The sequence below is a fragment of the Macrobrachium rosenbergii genome, chromosome 43 (assembly GCF_040412425.1).
Source record: "Macrobrachium rosenbergii isolate ZJJX-2024 chromosome 43, ASM4041242v1, whole genome shotgun sequence".
NCBI lineage: Eukaryota > Metazoa > Arthropoda > Malacostraca > Decapoda > Palaemonidae > Macrobrachium > Macrobrachium rosenbergii.
The window spans coordinates 14,970,031-14,995,765 of record NC_089783.1 but is presented as its reverse complement, the minus strand read 5'-3'; the positions used below and the strand labels follow the sequence as shown (position 1 = coordinate 14,995,765).

Here is a 25,735-nt window from a genome sequence, read left to right as displayed (position 1 = left end):
AAAAATTCTGAGGCTAGAGGGCTGCAATTTGATATGTTTGATGATTGGAGGGTGGATGATCAACATACCAATTTGCAGCCCTCTAGCCTCGGTAGTGTTTAATTAAGATCTGAGGGCGGACATAAAGTGTGCGGACGGACAGACAAAGCCATCTTAATAGTTTTCTTTTATAGAAAACTAAAAATTATTTGAGGAAAAGGTTTCAAGATCGAAAAATAATGTTATACTTCGCAGAATATGTAAAGCAAGAAAGGTAATGGCAGGAGGTTAGAATAAATTCTGAAATTTGGGCCACACGGCCGGCGATAGGGCCAGGTTATTTAAAACATAATAAAAAAATATAGAGACTGGAAATTCATTGTTCTTGGCACGTTGTTGAATGTGAAATTTCGACTATGTTTTTAACTGTAGCATAGTAATAGCAGCAGTAGGAGCAATGGTTAGTCTTTTAACCGGCTCCGTAATCGGAAAGCCGAATCACTACCTCGTAGGTTGGTTTGGTTACGTAGACTATAGAATGCTGAAGGAGACCCAGAAAGTGCTGACTAGATTGAGGCAAGAAGGTTGGATACCAGCGGGTTTTAACAACGAGGATTAGTAGAAGTTCAAGCGAGTAAGAGGCGAGTGTCACCACATACGAAGGGGCGGCCGCAACTCGAGCTGTTGAGCACCACGAGTCGATACTATGGAGGTTTCCAACACAGGGATCTCGTCACATAATAATCATCAACAATAATAATTGTCAATCAGATTTGTGCAAATGTTCGCGAGTACTTTATAAATAATAAAGAAAAGAAGCAGTCAAGCAACTGTATATTTAGTATATTTGTCCATTGACTGAAAATAAGTAGCAAAATATATTGCAAGTGTATTCTCATATATGCACACACACATATATAATATATATATATATATATATATATATATATATATATATATATATATATATATATATATATATATATATATATATATATATATATAATCTATTTGAAAATTAACAATCTTTCCGTTTATTTAGCTGTTACAATATGTGACTCGTTTTCAAAGTACAGTATACACGTATCCACCTAAGTAAATAGAGTACACGCACTTCTGCACTGCATAATTCACACTGATACCATAAATATCGCAGTTCATTGTGTTAATCGATGACACACAAACACCAGCCTTTTCATCTCACAGCAGAGGCAAAAGTTAAAGACAAACCAGGTCGACCCTTTACATAAGAAAAACGAAAGAAAAGCCGAGCTGCCACCATACATAATATGTTTATACAACTTACTGCCTGGCAACTGTAGCATAAGCCGCCCGTGCCCCATCAAGACCATGGTCTCGCCCCCATCCATGCCCTCAGACAGAGGTTATAAAAGGCAGTGCCCGGCCAACGACGCTATCACTGCGTGGCACAAATATACCGAGGATGTGGAAAGCTATAGTTGTTACCAGCGTGCTCCTTTTCGCCTTCGGCCTGGTGTTAGCAGATGGTTCTAGCAGGCAGAAGAGGAGTTACGGCGCACGAAGATTAGATTCTGGTAAGTTTTAATGTTTTGTTTTTCCATAAAAGACCTCGCAGGGGTAGGCCTACAAGATGTGACTTTTCGTTAAAACTACCCGGGTCTTGTACGGAATTGTTTTTGTCTAATTGTCGTTCTCTTTAATAGTAATTTATTATTGTTGCGTTTAAAAAAATAAAAAAAATAAATAAATTTCAATATGAAAACAAGGGATCGTAGTTGCAAGACCGCTCTGGCGAGTCTGACAACTCACATTCTTACCCGTAAACGCTGAAGCTACAGTGTGTGTGTACTCGTACCATCATTCAATAAATATATTTTTAATAATTATTTTTTTCCAAATTACGTGCTCGCCATCCATAACAATAACAAGCATTTGGTGGTCGTGGGAAGTAGGCCTGCCATCATTTTAAAAATAAATATTATTATTACAAAAATACGAAAATGGGAAGATAACGTATTGTGAATGCTGACGAAACTATTTCTGATGAGCAAGGAAGTGTCGGGATTTTATATATATAATATATATATATATATATATATATATATATATATATATATATATATATATATATATATATATATATATATATATATATATATATACATATATACATATACATATACATATACATATTTGCATATATATAAAGTACATATACATATATTTGTGTGCATATAATATATGTATATGTATATATACATATATGTATATGTATATGCGTATGTATATATATAGGCATATACATATACATATATATACATATATTTATGTATGTATATATATATATACTGTATGTGTGTATACAAGATATATATATACATATATATCTCATATATATATATATATATATATATATATATATATATATATATATATATATATATATATATATATATCTCATATATATATATATATATATATATATATATAATCATATCTCTGTTGAAAGTTTCGGGCCAGTTGGGGTTGCATGTCATTGTGATGGAAAAAGAGTAGCATTTCCATACCTTCGTATATACCAGGGGTTTTCAACCTTTTTCTCCCCACGTACCATTTTGGGTATTTTTAATGTCAGTAATGTACCCCCATCACTTTGTATAAAGTAGAAAACAAAACAAAAGCAGAAAAACATTCCATTGTGTATGTCTGCAAGTACTGTACTGAAGGGAAGTAAGTACACAACTCTCCTGACATAACCAACAATATTGTAAACACAAAGAATTCCATAAAAATAAAGAAAATTGTTGATAATTATTTACCTGTGGCTATGCAGTCAGTGGGCGGCCAGGCCCCTAACCCTAACACCCATGGGGAGAGTGTACCCCCTAACTGACCCTTGGCATACCCCCTGGGGTATGCATACCCCAGGTTGAAAACCCCTGGTATATACAGACAAAGGCTTCAGATCCTGGAGATTGTCACGAAGCCTTTGGAAGCCCCAGAAGCCTTCGGAATTTCAGAATCCTACGGAATTCCCCCGAAGAAATCTTCGAAGCCTTTCGTCTCCAGGAAGGACCAAATCCGATTCCTTCTCCATAAAACGCTGTTCTTTAGTATTGTGCAAGAAATCCAAAGGCTTCAGAGCCTGAAGATCATCTTGAAGCCTTTGGAAGCCCCAGAAGCCTTCAGAATTCCCAGAAGAAATCTTCGAAGCCTTTCGTCTCCGGGAAGGATCAAATCCAATTCCTTCTCCAAAAACGCTGTTCTTTATAGCTGTTCCACTTAAGGTAGATTCTTGGGTGAGCTCTATGCCCACGAGATGTTTGCTTGGCGGCCTGTGATTGGCTGGTACCGGGAGGTAGGTAGCTCGCTCAGTGTCTCACATTTTCGTCTGTAGCTTAGAAAACTAGCACTATGTTTATATTTCTTTATACTGTACCTATTTTTACTCATCGTCGGATTTTGCATCATTCATGTGATCAACTTAAAATAAAACATGTTTTCATACAATAAATTCACCCTGAATACACTGGTGCTTTCAGATTTTAGATGTGTGTGATATGTGAAGAGAAAATGAAAACTATTATTATGTTGCATCAGTACTTGACTTGGTTTGACAGTAGTGCCGAGACGCAGTGACACAGAGCTAGCTGCCTTTCCCAGTACCATCCAGTCCGAGGAGCCAAGTCCTTTCGTTCTTGCACTGTAGTCGAAAGCTTCTTTAAAAGGCTCAAGATGTTACAAGACGACGATGAATCGGTTCCAGAGAAAAGTCTTGTGCCACCGGAACGCTGACACTAGTCAAAACTGGCTGCGTTTGGACAATCAGCAGAAGTGGTGTGAGATGTTAAAGTGCTCGTCAGGATGTGGTGCCAAACAAGGCAGTGAGTGCAGCAACTGAGTCTGGGGAGACATCACAGAAGTCGCCAAAACCGATGAACCATCAAAGTCCTGAGAACGCTCGGTTAAAGTCTGATCTGGCACAGAATGCTTCCTGATAAGAGGTTGTTTAGCAGGCTGAACCGATGTAGGACGATCAGCACCAAACGATGGTCGGAGCATTTGGCTCGGACAGCACGCTGTCCTCCAGTCGGGTGCTTGCAATCCACCACACCAATGTACATCACTGGGCGTTCGAGTGCTACCGAACGTTCAAAACATGCTTTAGTACCACCCACTGGCCACTTGACACCAGCTGACCACCTGGTGTCAGATGAGCAATCACCTGCATAGGACGACCACTTGGGCACTCGTAATCCACTGCATCAACATATGTCACTGGGCATTCGACTGCTATCGAACATTCGAAACGTATGGCAGTATTATCAACTGGTCGCTTGACACCAGCTGACCGCCCGGCGCCAGACAAGGAAATCTTTCCCATGAATATTGCTCTTGCGGTGAATGGTTTTTTCCTTAACCATGAAACTGTTGTTATGGGCTGTTCCAGGGGTGAAAACCCATGCAAGCATAAGAAAAATATCAAGAGAATCACAGCAACACCTTTAACAGAAACATTGCATCCAATAAGTTCCCTCGAAAAGAGCTGGCTTGATCTATAACAACCACAACAAAAGGATTCATTTCTCAAAGGCTTGTCTATAATTTCTTTCCCGGTTGGATTTTACTATCTATATATAATGCTTAGGGAATTCCACATCACTTTTCTTTTTTGATTAGGCTTGATTTATAACTGAATTATGAAATATAGGGTGTCAAGCCAAGCATTGTGGTGCTTTCAGCCATTTAGCCTTATGGACGTGAAAAGGAGTTTGTGAGATTGGACTAGATAAAGAGATTCAGAAGTGGGAGAAAAACCCCCAATTCCACTGAGACATAATAGTTAAAGAAATTGGAGAGCAAGCTTGAAGAAAGAAAGTGGGAATGGCATTACGGTAAAAGTCTTAAATGTGGATTCTGCAAGGGACTGGAGAAACATTGCAAGCACCCTTTAATAATTGGCACACTGTTACAGTGCTCCATGTGAGGTGCACTGACATCATTATCCCCCTACAGGGTCATTTAGGCCTGGGTTGGGTAAAGGTTATAAAATTACAATTTCCATTAAACAAATCTGGAGCTTTAGGATAGAGAGGAAGATGAATTGTGACAACTCTCCATTGGTCACAGTTAAATGTTATGTGAATGAATGCTACAACAAACCTTTATCTTTCTTCTTCTTTTTCTTTTAACGTGCTTTTATTCCCATTTTTGTATGGGGTAAGCACGATGCCTTCTTTTGAAGGACTTTTTGATTTGGCTTTGGGGTAGACCTGTGGTCTCGATCGGCTGCCCTGCCTGACATCGCTTACACCCGGCACGTATGTTTCATGTATCATACCAGACCCAACGCCCTTTCTTCCCAGCAGCGAAGTTATTATGCGGGTATGGCGAGAGTTCGAGACGTGTGAGATGTTTGTTATGTTTTTAGAAGGTGTTGTAGTGGCTTTGTTTTGTGTGTGTATTTAGTCTGTAACATCCATTTGCTTTTTAAGCAAACCTATCCGTTGATTACATATATAATCCCGGGATGTCTACACGGATAGCAAAGTGTCTGCCTCTCTGATCAGCCGGCTTGCGGGATTGAACCCGCGCCACAGACCTCTACGAAGTCCGAAGCTGCTGCTGTAACCGACTGAGCCATCGAGGCTCTACAACAAACCTTTATCATAGTGTCTAATTTTATAGACACCCATTTCTGTACAAAGTTTGAGTTTTTCATTTCACTTGTCAACAACTTACAGTAAATGCATACATAAAATATTGGAATGAAAATAAGAAAATTGTGTAGTATGTTATTTCCTGGAAGATTCTCTTTTAACATTATTTCCTGTGTGTTCATGGACATCAAAATATCATATCAAGTTTATATTTTGACAATGTCAAGTTTTTTACTAACAATAATTTCTCTATGTTAACAGAAACCTTGTGTGCTAATTCTTCCGATGTGACGGAATGTAGGCGAAGGGTAAGTATGCATAAAAATATATTTCTGCATAATACAAAGCAAATAGGCAATTAAAAAATTCTATCAGAATTGCAGTAATATACAAAGCACTTTAGAAATAAATGTATTTATCTGTTAAGCATGGGAATACATACCACTGCAAAAAAATTCCAAATTTGTTTCACTCTAATAATAATAAAAGACATACATGTAATGTTCGATACTCAGACTATCAAGGGCAGGAAAAAGTGGATGAGTCAGTGGGGACATTCATAGGTCGATGAAGCTTTCATGTTAGATAAGTATTGGGTCTTATTATGGACACATTCCAATAAAAAATTTTGGTATGGAAAGAATAATGATCATGGTCTCTATGCATCTTATATCTTATACACATTTATTGAAATGATAGCTAAGAAAAATAAAAAATAGAAAGGAAAAGACCTAATTTGTTCTAATATCTATGAAAAAAGAATAAATGATACATTGAAATAAAATGAAAATCTACTTTGTGGCTAATTAACTAACAAAAAACTGTCAGCCATGAAACAATGGGCAATAGGATCCCCCTTGTTTGAACACCAAATATCTACGAGACATCCAAATAGTACTGATGACCACAGAAACATTCATAAAGTACACAGCATCAAAGACCCCAAATTTATTAAACTTTTTAGGACAAACAGACTACAGAAGCAGCCACTTTAAGTAATGAAGCACACACATAGTACAGGAAGAACTGCAAGATCAATAAACATCAAGGAGAGACAAAACCACGATACAGAGAACTGCCAACAAAGCAAAGGAAAAGCCTCTATAAACAAATAGGAATTACTAAACATCACAGAAAGACGTGAAACAAGATTTTTCAAGAGGTACAGAATTTGCCAAGAATCGAAGAACCTTGTACAAAACACACAAAATTTCACAAAAGAAAGATGCACCCATGAAAACTAACTCTGAAGCACAAAAGTTGCAAAATAAAGAATCCATGAAACATTAGAAAAAAAACACAAAACAAAAAGAAGCCCTACAAAACTCAACAAGCTACAAAACACAAAAAAATACACCCACAGAAAGGATAAAAAATTAACAAATATCTAGGAAGCACTGAAGAACAACAAAGCTAATTTGTTGATGCAGGGAAGAAAACCATGAAAAAATTAAGAATCTACAAGGAGCAGAACTTAACCAACAAAACAAAGAAAGGCAAATAGGGAACAGAAAACACATTAAACAAACAAGCACTAACGAAGTAAAGAAAAGATCACAAAACAAAGTGTAATTCCCCAGAATCAGCAAGAGTTGTACGTTAGAAGATATCATAGCTAGAGTTAAATGATAAGAAAGTACCATGAAGGTCAGCAAAGCCAAGAAATGAAAAAACCCAAATACAGAACAGACATACCATAAAAATTAATGCTTAGTAAGGCAAAATAGATCCATGTGGCAAACGGTCCGGACATAATTACAGGTATTTTGTAACTCTCACGAAACTAAAACCCCGAAGAAACACAGGTCACAAAAAAAAAACGAGCCATCGTAAGTCCACTAAGCTTGTAAACGGCACCAAAACACTAAAGCAACTGCTTACTACATACTACAAAAACAGCATATCAATGTAATAAGAGATATGACAGTCACTGAGCAGTAACAGCAATTAATCAACAGTGGTCATAAAACACAGACAAGAAAGAGCTTCAAAATACGAAGGTGCCGCTAATTATTGAGTACTGTACAGCATATTGCCAATGATGCAAAAGTGCAGTATAACACAGGCCACAGGATACCAAAGAATACCAACCAAATGCCCATAAAGTACTAAGATCATAGGGTAGTAAAGGCTGCAAAAAACAAATCCAGTAGTTAGGGCTACAAAACACAAATGAGCAAACCTCAAGCACAAAGCACCAATGGTACTGCTTGTTAAAATTGTGATAATTTATATATATAATCTTATGACATCAGCTTTGGAAAAGCTGCGCCTTTAAAATTTACAAGTTACGGATTTTAGGCGTATGTTTTCTGAAAAATTTTACCTGACTACTAATACAAACAGCACTGTTATTTAACTTATAAACTGACAAGGCTCATGGAGCATCAACAAAGTTTCTGAAGCTGCAGAGCATATGAAACAGCTGGGGCTATGAGACACACACAAAAAAAATAACAACAAAGCAGTAAGGGGCAAAAAATACACATGAAGCACAAAATACACGATCAAAACCAGAAAGTACCAATGAATAAGTGAAGGCCAAAAATACTAATGGAATGTCCAGGCCATCAACGACAAACCAGACAGAGCTACAAAACACTGACAAAGCAGCCAGGGCCATTAAGCACTAATAATGCAACCATGGCTAAGACACAGTAAAGAAGCATACATGATCAGACAGTGCAAACAAAGTTGTGTCATCAACAAAACAGCAAGTCCTATAAATACCAGAATGAAGTACCTATGGTCACAAAGCACCACTGAATCTATGAGGGCCACTGACTGCTAATGGAAATTAACCAGGAAGCTCGAGGCCAAAGAAACACCCAGGGCCCAAAAGTACATGTGAAGCACTCATAGCCATAAAAATAAAATGTTGCTCATCAAGTCATAGTAAAAACCACAAAGATTCATGGAGCTGGAATTAAATCCCCATATCACGAAACACTACTGCAAAACCAGGCTACAACATATCCTTTTTCACCTCTATGACTACAAAGCAACAATGAGCAATCCACAGCTTCAAGGCCCATACAAAAATCCAATAATGGAAAACACCAATGAACATCTAAAAAAGCACCAGTAAGGCACTGTGGAACATAGGAACAAAACCCCATTGTAGTAATGAGGAGCCACAAAGTAGCTTGACAAATCCATGAAGCAGTCATGGTAATGCCTGAACACAAAGCATTAATACAGCTCCTAGGCTACAAGAGTACCCAGTGCCATAAGGTAATACCTAGATAAACAACTCTGAAGCATCTACGAAAATGCCAGGGTTGCAAGGTGTTAGCAAAGCACCTATGGCTTAAAATGACATTTTTATGATAAAATAAAGTTTGATATATACTTACCAAGTAATTACGTAGCTACTAGCTTTCTAAGCGGCAGTCTAACGAAATTCAAATTTTCGCGGTGGCACTGCCATCGCTAGTGTAGACGACAGGGTCCCACCCACTTTCGGGACTGATAGGTACAACTCAGCAAAGAGCTTCACTTCATTTGATGCCTAAATGTCCATGGGAATTCCGGAGGTTTCTGGGAATTCCAAAAACTTCTGGGGCTTCCAAAGGCTTCAAGACAATCTCCAGGTTCTGTGGCCTCTGGATTTCTTGCACAATACTAAAGAACAGAGTTTTATAGAGCTGAAGATGGCTCCATAGGATCTTGGAGTCGTGAAGACGTCTTCAAGAAGACATTATAACCCAAAGGGCATTCCTCCAGAAATCCTTCTCTAGCTGAAGATGGCTTTAGAGGATCCTGGCGGTTTTAAGATTTTAAGATGTTATAATCCAATGGGCATTTCTCCAGGAATGCTTCAGGAGCTGGAGACAGCTTCAAATGATCTTGGAGTTTTGAAGACGTCTTCAAGAAGATTTTTAATCCAACAGGCATTTCTCCAGGAGTCTTTCTGGGAATTCTGAAGGCTTCTGAGAATTCCAAAGGCTCCTGGGAATTACAAAGGCTTCTGGGAATTCCAAAGGCCTCTAGGACTTCCGAAGACTTCAAGACAATTTCCAGGTCCTGATGCCTTTGGATTTCTTGCACAAAACTAAAGAACAGTGTTTTATGGAGAAGGGAGTGATTCGGTCCTTCCTGGAGATGAAAGGCTTCGAAGATTTAATCCAGGGAATTCTGAAGGCTTCTGGGAATTCTGAAGGCTTCTATGAATTCCGAATGCTTCTTGGGCTTCCGAAGGCTTCAATATGATCTCCAGGCTCTGAAGCCTTTGGATTTCTTGCACAATACTATAGCTTGGAAAATTGAGCCAGATCAGTTGTTGATTTCTTCTGAAGGTCAGAGAGGATCTCCTTAACAATGTCTTGGGGGAAGAGATGGGATCTGCCTAATGGAGAGAACAAGAGAACTGACTTTTGTGTTGTTGAGTTGAGTTGATTATACCTTAGTTTAACCAGACTACTGAGCTGATTAACAGCTCTCCTAGGGCTGGCCCGAAGGATTAGATTTATTTTAAGTGGCTAAGAACCAATTGGTTACCTAGCAACGGGACCTACAGCTTATTATGGAATCCAAACCACATTACAGCAAGAAATGAATTTCTATCACCAGAAATAAATTTTTCTAATTCTTTTGTGTTGTGGACGAGTGGCTGGCCATGAAGAGAGACCAAAGTAAAGCCCCTGGTCCCTCTTCATGGCCAATGACTAGTCCACCTCTTGAAAAACTTTCTTTGAGAAAGAGGAAAGCACTGACTTGAGGAGGCAAACGACATTAGCAGTCCATTTCCTCATAAGAAAAATCGAGGCTGGGGAAACAGAGCAGCAGGCTCACAGGAATCTGAAAAAAATGCCAGTAAGGATCTTAGCAATGACAATTAAGCAAAGGAAGGAGCGGTGTTTTGTTCCAGTTTTTCCTTGTCAGAAGAGACCGAGGATAAAGGTGTCCTTGCTCTTGGAATTGACAGTTTCTTTTTAAAGAGCCCTCAAGCTCCTCAAGTTGACACTTAATCGGGGCTAAAGCAGAATCTTCCCGAGCTGATGAAGAAGGAAGAGGCGCCGAGTGCCCCACTTTTGACGCTGAGCACCCAAATGTTGATGCCAAACACCACAGTTGGTCCCGAATGCTCCACAGTTGGCACTGAACGCCCCACAATTGGCGCCAAACGCTCTGAAGTTGGCACCAAGCACCTGGAATTTTGTGCCAAGCACCCCACTGTTGACACCAAGCGCCCAGATGTTGGCACCGAACGCTCCACAGTTGGCGCCGAGAGGTAAGGTGCAAAGCAGACGCCAAGCAAGTCGAAATACAGGGGCGCTCCACGCTGAGAGTGCGCTTAGCAGACAGTGACCGGCTCTTATTCGGAGTATCATGTCGCTTAAAGACAAAAATGGGTGCTTGTGACTCAAAAGAGGTCCTGGACTATCCCAAGAAGGTTGATGACAAGCAGAAGAAACAGTAGCAGGAGGAATGGTGAAACTGCAGGAAGGCTGACTAACACTAGCCTCCTTATATCTCTTGATAGAAGGATGAGAGCTGTCTACCACACTGAGTTGTCTTTTCAAAAGCCGAGAGACGGTAGATCGAAGCCGCTGATGCCTCGCTTAGGGCAGAGAGTCTTCCGAATCCAACGACAGACGAGAAGCGCTGAATGAGATGCCTTTTCAATGGCGCTCTGTCGTAGCCTGGGACTGTGCAACAGGCTCAACAGCGGGGACGACTGCCTGTGGGCAAACCCCACTGGCCTCCCTTGGACCTCCAGTATGTCTTCTTCCAGGTGCGGGGGAGCGGGACAGTGACCTTCATCTAGGAGAACCAGGGGACGGACAACCACCTCCTCAACACTCACAACACTGTTACTGGGTGCAACACTGACACTTGGCACCATTTTCAATACAAAATCCCTGAAGAGGGAGAAATTCCATAACAGTATTGGCTAATAATTCATAATTGTTATCAAATCTTGAGCGCCCCACTTACGAGACTGGCAACAGCGTTGGGATCGGAAGCACAGGAACCTGGTAAAGGAGCATGGGGTAAAGGTGTAGGAGGGCTAAGGATGGGAGACATAGCATGAATCAAAAGGAGAAGAAACAGAGTCATCTACCACATTAGGTAAAGAAGGAATCTCCTGACTAGCTCTATTATTGATTCTAAGGGCTGCCCTCCTTTTCCTGTCTTGGTCTAAGTTGTTCAGATGGGATTCAAGGTCTTCCCTTTACTATCCTCCCAATCCTGACACCCCGGACATGTAAGCTCTCTACTACATTCCTGCCCCCTACACTTGACACACTTAGTGTTCAAATCAGAAGTCACTTTAATAAGTCTAATTTTACACCCCTCAATGCAATAACGAATGCTTCAAGAGCTGGAGTCTGACATATTTGTCTATCTTTAGAAATAAAGATAATTAACGATATTACTAAGATAAAGCCACCACAAATAAATGAGAGAGAATACTTCACCAAAAATACAGGACAAAAATCCAAAAAGATGAAGCAGCGACTGCACAAGACTACCGACGTTAATCAGGAGCCGGCAGAAAACAAATTGATGCTCTATGCTGAGTTGTACCTATCAGTCCTGAAAGTGGGCGGGACCCTATCATCTACACTACCGATGGCAATGCCACCGCAAAATTTTGAATTTTGTTAGACTGCCGTGTAGAAAGCTAGTAGCTATGTAATTGCTTGCTAAGTCACTTATACAAAAAGAAGCAGTAAAGCAACCAAGGAGCTTCAGCACCTAAAAAAAGCACCAGCAAAACAGCTGGAGCTAAAAAATCATCAGTGCGGCAACCTGAGCCACAAAGCATTTTATGAAGTAATCAGTGTCATGAGGCATCAACTAAGGAGCTGTGACCTATAGTTGACTAAGAGTAAGAAGTAACAGTGAACCCCACTGACCTCAGAGCAGCAAAACACCCATGAATTTTCCGAATCTGAAATGCCAGTGAAACAGCTAGGGCCACAAAGCCCCAATGGAACAGTCAGAACAAGAAAGAAAATGAGACTAAAAAGGGTCAACAGCAGCAGCCATCATCCAAACAACAACAAAGCACTCAAAAAAGTCCTAGGCCTGACAGGCACCGAGGGCCACTAAGCAACAGTAAGGTAGCTTGGCCATGAATACTAATGAGGCTGCTGGGGCCTTGAAACACCCCGGAAGCAACTAAGGCCATAAAAAAAATGCCAAAATAACCGTGGGACAAAGTCCCTATGAAAAAGCCACTGCCACAAAGTGCCAGAGAGCAGCTACTTCCAAAAATCTCCATGAAAGACATACAGTATAACAGCCTTCAGGGCCATTACAGACATATACTGTAAAACACAGGCCATGGAGCATCAATGAAATTGTTTAAGCCACTAAACACCAATGCAGCAGCCAAGCCCAACGAGCATCCATAAAGCAGTCAGTGCTAAGAGCATTAGTGATGAGGTAGGTACCATGAGACATCCATGAAATACCCAGAATGGCAAAAATTAGGACAACTAATGTGGCCAGTAATGAAAAGCATACCAATCCAAAGCAGCACTAGTGAAGCTCCTAAGGACATAAGGCATCAATAGCACTCTAGAAATATAGAGTAATAACCTAGGTCTATAAAGCACTGGTGTAACTTTGGAAACAAAGTGCCTGTGCAACCATAAGGTCCAATCAACACAAGCTCATGAAGTATTTAATGGTAAAAATATGCAAATTAATGCCCGAACTTCAATATTTGGAGAGCTGTCTCTCAGTCTTAGTGAAGCTCCTTAACCATGAAACAATAATGCTAAATACTCATAGCTCTATGATGATAAACACTTTCATAAATTAAAAAATTTAAAAATCTAACTTCAAATATATACTGAATATAATGTCTGATCCCCCTCTCTAACGACGCTCCTTATATTCCTCTCATTAACCAACTAGGTATACAGTAATGTATAAGGGTATACAGTACATGAAAATATTGTACAAAATGAAGAAAGAAGAACACTGTATTCAAGACGAGAGTCACTATGTGAAAACTAACTGTTGGGTTTCTCATGAGCTTGGGTAGAGCAATTGACAAGAGATGATAAATGAGAGAGAGAGAGAGAGAGAGAGAGAGAGAGAGAGAGAGAGAGAGAGAGAGAGAGAGAGAGAGAGAGAGAGAGAGAGAGAGAGTCACAGGCTCAGAAAAGATCAGCAGAAAATCACGCATCACAAACAGAAATGTTTATTACATTCTTAATATTTGTTTCTTTCTTAACAGCTTCCAGACATGACACACATAATCTAAGCACATAAGGGCCAATCCCCCCCTCTAACCTGTTTCAGGCTAGAGGGCTGAAACTCCACATGCATATAAAATTCTTTTTAAAAATTTATTATTGGTCTCTGGTATCATTAACTATTTTAGTCACATGTACTCTGTAGGCCTAAACCATACCTTAGGGACTAACTTAGATTCAGTCCTATAAAAAATAGGCCTATAAACTGAATAAATTTGTTAAAAATCACAGTAATACACTTCAACTTCAATACGTTAATTTTTTTTTCTATAACAAAACTACTTTCCAATTACGACACAGCACTGTATACTAAACCACCTAATCTTAGGGCTGAAGTTAGCCTGCAAACGAAACTATCAATGAAATTTGTCTAATTATGAAAAAACAACCTCTCAACATACAATGCAGTAGCACACTGTTTTATGTCTTCATTGAAATCTTTTAACAAAGTACAAATTTCTAAGTGTTTTATTAAAAGCATAGTAATTAAGCATACAGAGATGTTAGTAATGCAACAAATGAAAGCAACACATCACATAGGAACTAAGTGTGGTGATAACTGGCACATGGTGTGCCAATTTAGCAATATTTTTCACCAATTCAGGTGTATGTGAAGAGTAAGTGAACATCTCTCCAGTTTAGCAAAATTTGGCAATGATTTTTTGCTAATGCAGTTGTTAAATGAAATGTATTTTCTGTGGGGAGTTAGCAAATGCCTCCCTGGCTTAGCAAAACTTTGGAATTCTTACCTAAACTGAGATTCATTTCATAAATCACAAATGTGCACTGCATGTAAAGGCACTAGATAGAGGATGAGCTCAATCACAATCAGCAATCTACTGTACCTGACTTTGGTATAATTTGGCGAGTTAATTTCTGGGCTGGGATTACTAAAAGAAATTTTCAATATAAATTACAGATACTGTACATCTCTTTATGACATTTCAGCTTACAATAGATTTCATAGATAAGCTCTACTCTCACTTAACAGGGAAACTTGTAATCTATTGAGCAAAGTATTAGACGTACAAAATATCTAATTTATACATATAGGAGCACTAACATTTTCCACATTTTTCAACACTCAGGTTGAGGTCTGCCGTAATATGCACAGAAATAGCCATCAGCGAACAAGAATGCACGAGATTCTCACCACGTGTGCTACACAGCTCAACATTACACTTCCTAGTGGTATGTCTCATTCACAAAGAATTTTAATTATTTTAAAGCTTATTTTCTAATGTGCTTTGAATTAATACATACTATGACTCATTACTAGATCACCACAGCCAAAATAATTTCTTAATACTTGCTTCCTGCGTACAAACCTTTGTATTCCTGGAGATCCTCTCAAAACAAGGTACAAGTATCTCCAAATCTCTCATAGCTCCTAAGAAAATTCACTATTGGATTGCTGTGTGTACTGGTATAACCAGTTAAGGGTGGGAGAAAGACCTTGATGAAATTGATGTTTTATATGTACTGTACAAAATGTGCCATTTATTTTACAACATATCTTTGCAAAGTATAGATGGCTAGCGTAGAACTGAATATCTACTTGTAAAAGAAGGTGACTGATTTAAAGTCCAGTTTTCCATCAAAAAAGATATGGTCAAGTAAGAAGCACTATACATAAATCACTTAATTATTTACACTGTTAACCTACTCAGAGATGTAGATGTAGACCAATTAGAATTTAGGTTGTGTTTAGAATTGCTAGCTTGGCATAATCTGACCAACAGATAACAAGATGAGAGGAATACTGTAAGACTAAAATTAAATGAGAAGTACAGCGGAAACTCAAAATGTGAATGTCTCTGGATTCACAGTTCAGAACATGAAAGGGTCATTTAAATGTTTTTTCTCAACCTCAAGCAAAAATCTGAACCACAAACAGTATGCTGAAACTTGTTTGGCTCAAGATGTAACCATGAGTTGCTGAAACGAGAAACCGGCCTATGTACACTATACACCAGTGACTCAGCCTCAGTCTCTCCATAGGTTCTCTGTAAATACATAATTTTTTGCAGCTTTTATTTTCATTTTGAAAGTATACAAAACTATTGTAATTAATATGGCCCCTGAAAGATACTGATAATATTAAAGCTAGGCAGAAGTTCATATATGTTACAACTAAGGTATGAAGAAAAATATGAGCGAGATACAAAAATGGCACGTCAGCTCCCACGGAAGAATACAGGATGGTTACGTCATAGATAAACATATTTTTTTAAAATGAAGATGCAATTACAGATGCTGATGTTGCAAAAGATGTCAACACATTATCAAATCAGCAAAGGTCAATTACTCAAATAGGAAGTTACTGTTATTGTGGATTCACCAGACATAATCTGCACGAAAAATATTCCGGAGACAATCATATGCAAAAAAGCAAGGATGATACATGGAGATTTGTTGAAAAACTTGCATGAAACTAGTGTTCATACAGGTAGCGACTGTGATTTGTAAGCATCAAAGGGGTGATCTGAAAAATTTCATAAGAGAAGCACTGGGAACACTGAGAATGCCTATAAAATCCTGCAGAATCTTCGTGAGGAAGTTTAAAAAATATGTAAAGGCCAAATGTTTCATTCCCAACCAAGTGTTAATTTGCGAAGAGACTGGACACTTTGGGAAAAAAAAACCAAATAGGACATACATAACAAAGGATGAGACAAAAATTCCAGGACACAAGCCTATGAAAGACAGGCTGACTCTTTTGTTTTGTGGCAATGCTAATGGGGATTTAAAACTAAAATCTCTACTAGTTTGTCTTATGGAAAATCCCTGTCTTCAAGAAACATAATATTATCAAGCACAATTTAAATGGGGTATGGAGTGGATCCATGGGGTGTTTACTCTCAAGGTGAAGAAATATTAATAATAATAATACAGGCAGTCCCTGGGTTATGTCGGGGGTTCTGTTCCCTAAGAATGGAATCTGGTATCAAGTCTTTGCATTCTGTATATGAAACATTAATTTTCTCATCAGAGAAGGCTGCACAAACAAACTGTATAACAGACGCAACGTCAGAACGGTTCGACTGGTACTGTATAAAGTAAAGACAGTTGTTCTTGAGCACGGAATTTGTGAGACACAGGTATCGTTAGGTCCCAGGTGCGAAGGTTGGAGGTTGGTCGGATGACATTTTTATGGTAAAGAGAAGGCCAAGCACTAAACCATTTACACAGAACTTTTTACCCATTTCCCACGGCCAATAGGTCGAGTGGCTGTATCTTGAAAGATTTTGAAGGCACTGATTGGAGGAGAATGCAGATTAATATATCTGCAATTACACAACACTAGCCGGCTTCCAAGCCGGGTATTATGTAGAGACACTATTAGCCCTGCCATCTGTGTGAGGTATAAGCACTAAGGGCAAAAAACCTTTTTTTTTTTTTGGTAAAAAACACAAGAGAGACAATTTTTCTTACTGTGAAGTTCTTGCTCCCAAATACCACTTCCCTAATCCAACCCAGTAGGTGATACAGAATTTCAAAAAACATTATACAAAGGCACCCTTCTGTCAATGTTTTAATGTGACAGCCAATACACAGATGACACTCAAGAAATTTTAGCAAGCCCACTTTAACAGCCTCATCTGCACTGGGCTCACTGACCAAGCATGGAATGAAGTTTCCTGCAAGACCATGTGGTCCATTTGGAGGAATTGTGACCAAACACATTGCAGGGTGGGACTTTGAAGGCTTTGGGGAAGAGAATGAGTCTGTAGTGGGGGATGTTGTTTCCCTGGGCAAATTGATGGGTTTAGTGTTTAGTGGTGAAGATGTTGAGGAGTTGGTTGCAGGGTCATGAGGCTAGCTATGTTAATGTAAATGTACGCTATCATTTGAGGGCCATCAGCTGGCCTCATGCAGGTAAGGTAAACGTAAATTTTAATTTATTTTGTGTCTTTATTGGTTTTACCTGCTTATTTCATGGTGGAATTGGTTTTATATATTTTATTAATGCTTTTCATCACTATACACATAAATGTAGGTATAAATAAGCAATAATTTTGGGTATTGAATAGATCAATCAGATTTACATTATTTCTTATAGGGAAATTTGATTTGAACCCAAATGCATACTATTCAAAACCTGAACTGCCTTCTAGGACACATCAAGTTCAAGTTCCACAGTATTATGGACTGAATGTACAAGATAGGTGCCATGTGAGATACTCAGGATTGCAAAATATAAATGGACCAGGGACTTTCAGTGCTCACAACGTAAAGGGAGAGCCAAATAAGATGATACAGAAGAGGAGCAAACATGCTGTGGCAGAAATGCAGGTGTTAGAAAAGACAGAATAATTCTGTTACCTTGAAGACATGCTGGGCTACAAAAGGTACTGATAGAGCATTAAAAATAAGAGTAACAACAGTCTAAATGAAGTATTAAAGATTGCCAGAATACTGGTAAATAAAGAGTAACCCATTAAAAATACTGCAAAAAATTTATGATGTGTGTACAGCACAGCATAAAGCCTGTACTACTCTACATAGCAGAGACATGGGCACTTGAAAAGAAAATGGAGATATTGAACAGGTTTGACCACAAAATGCTAAGATTCATGGTTGGAGCACACTGAGATCATTTTACAAATTAAGAAAGCGTAGAGACATCATGTCCACAGGCAGGCAAACAGACAGATAATTTGGACATGTGATGAAAGAAGGGTGAGGAACAGCTAGTGAGAAAAGTGCTGTAAAGGTATGGAAAAAGTTAGATGACCTGTAAGAAAGCTCAAAAGAAACATAAGGAAAGGACACAGAGGAAAACCTTGTCAAAACTGGAAACCAGACTAAAGGTGCTTAACTCCATCAGAGGAAAATCTGACGAAAATGAATGATGATGTTGAGAATACTTTTAGGTATAACATTTCTAATAATATTTTTTGTATCCACATTATAGTTATTTTGTTTCTAGTAGAGCCATCATTAGACACCATCATTTTAATCCAAATCAAAACCAGTGTACAATACTTTCTTTTAGGTTCCAATGAGACAAATTCCCACCAGGCTTTCCGAAATTGGATGAGAAGTAACCCAGAGGATAAACGTCGACTCTTCAACTGCGCTCATGAAGGGCTGGTAAGTAAAGTGTTCTCAGTTCATTTGAAAAAATGGATCAAACTTGCATCAAGTCCATGAAAGTACTGTAATAAAATTCATGAGATCCAAAATGAACAAGTAATCAGTGACTTAAAGTCACTTTTTAACTTTTGCTAATGCCTCTTTGTAGGTTAACCGGCACTGATCAACAGCATACTGAAGATGTGTATCAAATGAAGAAATTAATAAATAAATTAAAATAGTCACAAGTAACTTAATATGATAACCATCTCCAAAATGTAGGAATTCTCAGTACCTCAACCATCGCACAATGTTAAGACAAGTCAGACTTTGCAAAAGAATATTTGCCTAAGATACAGACATCAATCTGAGTTGAATTTCTAGTCATGCTTTGCAAATAATCCACTTATGGTTTTGCTTTGATCTGTAAAGCTGAAAGTTAATTGTTTAAAATTTCATGAATTTTTTGGCATTAGCTGATGTCTAGCTGGTTCAGCAGTCATTTCTGACAGAAAAGGGCCAGCTCTATATAAGGATCTATACAAACTTTATTGAATATCATCTTGAAATCTTTTTATCATTAACCTCTTTGCATGAAAGTGAAATCTTCATTTGCCTTTGCAGTATAATGAAGATGGGACAATGAACAGAGCAGCCATGGTTGAAAAAGTGAGGACTCTTCTCCAAGACCAAAATGAAGATGCACTTCTACAAGAGCTTACAAACAGAGTGAATACTTGCCCTGAGGGTGAAAGTGTAAGTACAGTAACCATATACAGTAGGTGGTTATGTCAAACAAACTATTGCCTTAAATGGCCTTATTTTTCATTCAAAGAAGGCAGCCACATACACATTTAGCAAAAATTCTGGGTGATTTTACTACCTTTGGTTATATACCATAGCTCTGTAAAAGTAAAACTTCTTGTTTAACTGCGTTTATTCTCTGGACTCTGACTAAAAACCACTCAGCAGGTGTATAATAACCAGTTTGAATAGCCTCCTAAAAGGCATAAGAAATTTTGTTCCCAAAAACATAACCTATTTATGTCTCTTCACTGTTAGAATAAAATAGAGTATAGAATTTAGGCCAAAGGCCAAGTGCTGGGATCTATGAGGTCAGTCAGCACTGAAATGGAAATTGGCAGTAAAAAGGTTGGAAAGGTGTAACAGGAAGAAAACCTCGCAGTTGCACTATGAATCAACCGTTAGGAGAGGGTGGAAAGTGAGATGGAAGAAAGAGAATATGAATTGAGGTACAGTGCAAGAAATGGAAGGGGGTTGCAGCTAGAGGTTGAAAGGACGCTGCAAAGAACCTCAAGTAATGCCGAGGTGCACTGAAAGCGCTACCCCTCTATGGGGTCTTTATTGTTGGCTATGATTTTTCTAGTATCCCTCATCAATTTTGTAGGCTAGTTGTGCCACCATAGAAAAATCCCAACTCTGACTTTCATTTCAGGCCTATCTAAGAGACTTTAGCAAAACTTTATACTAAGCGGGCTGCGAGTAGGGCAAACTCACCTATTTCAAGCATTACATGTTATGTGGCTCCTAATAATAAACTTTTTTCATTTCCTCCAAAGATCCAGCCCCAACCCTTTCTGGGGTCATTGACCTCTACCTACCACCTTACCCTTGATCAAGAGAATAAAGGGCACCACCAATGAACCTTGTTGACAAGCTGAACTGTCTCTGCAGTCCTTCAAAAGGAGCTTGTCTGACACCTAAAACCTTCAAGAACAGATTTTTATGTCTATTTTATCCTTCTTCCTGATACTGGTAATTACATATTTTGTGTAAAGGAAATCTTTCAGTTTTGGTGCCAGTGCTTGGTTCTCTCCCACTAATCATGTTCTAATAACTACTTAAAACTTCAGTTCTGAAAGTCTCCAAGTGATTGACTTTGCACTGACTATAGACAGGACCACTGCTTTACATTGCCTTCAGCAATTTTACTTCTTATGTAGTGCCATAAGAATACATAACTACCTGAGGAAACATGCTTAATTTCTGCCTAATAAAAGTTCTTTTTGAGGATAAATAATGATATGGCATCCATCCTGGCTCCAGTTCCCAAAGAGGGTGCAGTAATTAAGTTCATTATGAACTTCTTAGAGAGGAACACTGTCAGCAAAGGAGAGACAATGTGGACTCCTTCAGCAAGGATCAGTGAGTGAAGATTTTTGGGAATTGATAGATCTTTTATCGATGTTTTATATTAATTTTTATTAGGCAGAACCCAGCAGATCTGTGTTTATGGCCAGTATACATAGCAGCTTTAGCAATGTCATTTCAGGTGTACCTCAAAATCTGGCGAGCAAACTCATTGTATATGCCAATGTACTACCCTTCAAGCTGTCCTTCCTACTTCATGACTGGGGTCTGTGGTTTCAGAATCCTTGAATAGATCTGGCATGCATTTATGACTGAAGTGGGCTTTGGGGCATGAAGTTTAACCCTTCTAAAACTCAAAGTATGGTATTTAGTCAATCCAGAACCCCTTTGCCTTTGCATCGTGATTTACATTTCAATGGTACAGTTTTAAATGTCATTGACTTTTAAGATTCTAAGTGTATCTTGTGATAAGAAATTGACTTTTGAGAAGTGTATGCATAATATTCCTTCCTCTGTTTCTCAGAAAGTTGGTATCTTACAGAACTGTTTTCAAATGTTTCTTGATGAAGCTGTTATAACTGTATTAGCTCTCTTCTTCCTTGTTTGGAGTACTGTTCTCCAATGTGTCCACCGGGTGCTGACTCTCATCTCAAACTCTTGGGTAGAATTGTCAACAATCAAGTTTATTTTGCCAACTCTTAATGTCAACTTGGGGCATAGGAGTAAAGTGAGTTCATTATGTTTGTTGCATAAAACATACTACAACAACAAACATTCCCAGCACTCTTCTTTACCTGACCTAGATATTTTTGCTCACAACACTAGGCAGGTTGCTGCTGCAGTGTGTCGTTTTTAAGTACTATCGGATCAATACTACTCAGTTGGCTAAGAGTTTTAATTCGGCTACAGCTAAAATGTGGAACAGTTTCCCTAACTTGGAGATCCAAATTAGGGAAACAACCATTGGGAGATCAGAGGATCTCCAAATGGTTAAGCAAGGAGCAAATTCATTCCTGCTTTCTACTGATGCCTCCTGAATTCAGGTGCATTGCTTCCATTTTCGATTCCCTTACATTTATTTATTATCATGTTTTCCTATAACTTGTTTCTCCTTGCAGGCTGATTTCCCTTTGACGCCCTCTTGGGTTTGTAGTCTGCTGACTCTTTCTATAAGGGTTCTCAGCTGAAGATTTAAAGAAAATAGAAAAAAAAATCTTCCATCAGTCTCTCCATTCCATGCTATGCAAACGAGCTTTTGCTTTTGGGTATTCCCATATCAGGGCCCACTCACAATGCCATTGGGTAAGAAACTTCCAACTTTTATTATCCCTTCCTCAACTTCACAGACTGGTAGGTAAATTATTTATGACAGCCTTGGAATATTTGGGATATTTTGCCTTTCCTTCTTCTAGTAACTTGTATGAGTTTTAGACTACACAATGAGAATTCATTGTGTAGTCTATGAGTTTTAGACTACACAATGAATTCCAAACATCTCTCACAAAATGAAATAGCTTCAACAGAGGTGATATCCAGATCTTTGTCTCCATGAGACTCTTCTACTATCTAGTAAGATTTCTGCAAGAGAATACTTTTTCTGACAAGGCTGCCGTACACTGTCCCGTTCCAAAAAATCCCTCCACCTTTAAGGGGAGCGCACTCTTAGATTTTTTATGAATATTTTTGAAATTTAAAAAAAATGGTTAAATGGCCGTAAGACATGAGCAACACCTTCGTTATCACGTGACCAAAGCATTTTTTCGAAATATTAAAATTGATGGGGTTTTGGGCCTTCGCCCCCCACACGGTGAGGTAGGGCTGACGTTTGGCTCCTAATGACTGTTGTCATTTTTTCCTTTATTCGCCTAATTTATTCATTATTTTGATTTTTATATCACCTTATCTCCTACGTCTGGCAGTGTCTGGCAACAACAATGGCTTGTTCCTTGGTGAATGCGTGGTAGGAGACAGGGTTGCCACCATACATTGAAAGCGGGTGGTGGGACACTTTTTACTCTGAGCAATTTTTTCGCTATTTATGTGTTTTTGCTGTCTTTTTACATCCAGTAATTCTAAATACAATCTATATACTTTCACCTTCAAAAATACGCTCACAGATGATGAAATGAATAAAGGATGATGAAAAGGGAGTATATGATGACAAGTTCATTATATCAAATCTCGGTTAGATAAAATAGTGTCGGGATTAGGTGCAAGGTAGGAAATTGCAGGGGTAAAGTTCAGGTCGAATTCTCTGCCAATAGATGGGATACTGATATTTTAATGAAGTGCCAATCGTGTAGGTTTACAGTTAGTGCCCCAGCAAAGCGAATTAGCAATGGAAAATCTCAGCACCATCAATTGAGTGAGATAAATATTGAGGAAATTGAACACAACTTTGGCTATGAGAAATTCAACTTGCTAACACATCTGTTTGGCATAAGTGAAAGTATAGAAGAAGTTCTTCATTCGAGAGACAAAAAGGCTTGAAAATCAAACTCCAAAGACCAAAAAGACCAAACAAGTGAAAAAACGACTGAAAATCAGTCAAGAATATCAGCCTGGTAGCTACTAAACTTCTAGTTTCTTAGTTTCAAACAAGGCAACAATGAGTCAGGTGGTACTTGATGATACCCTCTCCTCGAGCGAATAATACCCCTTTTTATAGAGGGAAGGGGGTGACCTGGAGCCAGAAATCAACCAAAATAATGCTCTAAGGTAAGTTTTTTCCACGAGTGCCAAAAAAAACCACTTGTTGATCTTTACGGTCGTTTTTCTCAGTTTTCACTTTTTTGCACTTCAAACGCAAACTACATTTTTATTTTTCGGCCAATTTTAAAGTTAAATATACCATTGGATAGAGGAAAGAAAGACGAATATTTGTTTGGGGCTAGATTTTTTCTTAGGTTGACGAGGAACCGGTGGTAATCAAATTATACAAATTTGGGGGGAAAATCCCCCCTCGCCCCCATCCAAAAAAAAAAGGAAAAGTAGAAAAACTCTTCCCATTATTTTTTTCATACTGTGATATACTTTCTGTGTATGAAGCCGCATTGCAATAGCTCTAAAAATGAAGGAGGAGAATCATTTTTAATTTTTTTATTTATTTTTTATTTTTTTAATAAAATCCAAAATAATCATCCGATCACTCTCAAATTTTTCCTGGAACATCACCTTATATATATGTATAACATATAAAAATTCCATAAAAATCGGAGCATTATTTCTATGTAAGCGTGCGCTCCCCTTAAGGCCACTAAAAGCTGTAAGGAAGCCACTTCCAAAGGACATTTTATATTGGGCTGGATTTTGTGAAATCATTAGAATTAGGTTCTCTTTTCAGAAACCTAAACAGGGAGACAATACCATTGAAATTTCCCCTTCTAAACGGAACTTTCAAGGTCTTCTGCAGCCTCAAAAGTCTTCCTACAAATTCTTATGAAACCTTGTGTGCAAGATTTAATTATGAAAGTGGTAATTCTTTCAACATCATTTCCAAAAAATTATAACAGTGATTTGTACCTATTTACTGTACCTCAAAGATGGACAGTCAGTAATTGTTTCCCCATTTCCTTCCTCTCAGATATGCCAAGATCTGACAAACATGAGTTTCCCTGTGCCTGGCATAACTCAGGAAATGTAAATCTTTGCCTTTCATTCAGCTAGTCCCCAATGTTAGTGCTTTCAACTTTCATTGACCTGTCTCCAAATCAGGCTCAGACCTTCAGAACACCCCTTTGAGAGCTAAATATATAAGTATGCATATACAAGTATGCAATGCTGCAATAGAACTTGCTTAAAAAAAAGTTTTTATTTGCCCAAGAAAATGTTTAAGCTATTACAATTTCTTGTTCATGTCAGTCGATCATTATCACAAGTAGAGGCTACATTGGTAGCCTGTTACCACTTGTAATCACTAAACTCTCTCCTTGAGCAATAGGTCAGATATTTTCTGGTTTCATCATTTAGGATACTTTTACTTTGGACAATCTTATTCTGCATTTAAAATCTATTATTTTTCTATATTTACAGAGGCGAGAATTCTTCCACTGTGTCTTCATGGGATGTGCAACACCTCAGTAAAAAGTCACTCTCAAAATAATAAAATACTACTATTATATATCAAATGACAATAATATGAATACCATTCTGTAATGAATATAAAACTTCCCATTATCAAAAATCCATTGTGAGTCAACGTAAAATAAATTCCACTTGTCATAAAAATTATCTGCCTAAGATACCAAAAATCCTATTCACGAATTGTTTTAAATTGGCCAACATTCCTGCAGTATACTCAAGCATTTAAGATCAACTCCATCCCTTTGTTTCCATTGCCAGTTAACATTACTAGTATAAGAATTTACAAAGCATAGCCAATACTCTTTCATGACAGTTGGCATGTCATTTCCTTCAAATTGGTATAATACTGGAGCTCTCAGTGCTATCTCATTCAAAATTCTAATCAAAGCTATTAACTGTAATTCTAAAATCCATTACTGTACATTATTATTTCATGTCATTAAATATCATCTCAAGAAAAAGTTTAATTGTGGAACCTTCTAAAACTCTTTATATATTTAAGAAATTTCCGGTAATCAAGGAAATTCATAAATTTACTATGGATCACTACTAAAAATATATGAATTCACATCACATTTCACTACCATTTCATAAGCACTCAATAAAAGTTGTAATTCAAAA

At 38.2% G+C, this 25,735-nt stretch overlaps 1 protein-coding gene across 2 annotated transcripts; it reads left to right on the top strand.

Moving 5' to 3' along the window:
- Nucleotides 1-596: 596 nt before the first annotated feature.
- Nucleotides 597-25,735, top strand: LOC136828596 (uncharacterized). Of its 2 annotated transcripts, XM_067086641.1 has the most exons (7): nt 597-691; nt 1,186-1,535; nt 5,883-5,929; nt 14,929-15,031; nt 18,840-18,937; nt 19,544-19,675; nt 25,064-25,735. In XM_067086641.1, the coding sequence occupies exons 2-7, from the start codon at nt 1,424-1,426 to the stop codon at nt 25,112-25,114; spliced, it is 543 nt and encodes a 180-aa protein (XP_066942742.1). In that variant the 5' UTR covers nt 597-691; nt 1,186-1,423; the 3' UTR covers nt 25,115-25,735. The 2 variants fall into 2 exon arrangements, with proteins under 2 accessions (XP_066942742.1, XP_066942741.1); XM_067086640.1 differs by lacking the exon at nt 597-691 and having other exon boundaries at nt 1,168-1,535.

Bases quoted from the DNA above. Each gene is read 5' to 3' on its own strand.
- LOC136828596 (XM_067086641.1), top strand. From the start codon at position 1,424: ATGTGGAAAGCTATAGTTGTTACCAGCGTGCTCCTTTTCGCCTTCGGC. The intron at 5,930-14,928 runs GTAAGTATGCAT...TTCAACACTCAG, and splicing joins TGACGGAATGTAGGCGAAGG to GTTGAGGTCTGCCGTAATAT. The intron at 19,676-25,063 runs GTAAGTACAGTA...CTATATTTACAG, and splicing joins CTTGCCCTGAGGGTGAAAGT to AGGCGAGAATTCTTCCACTG.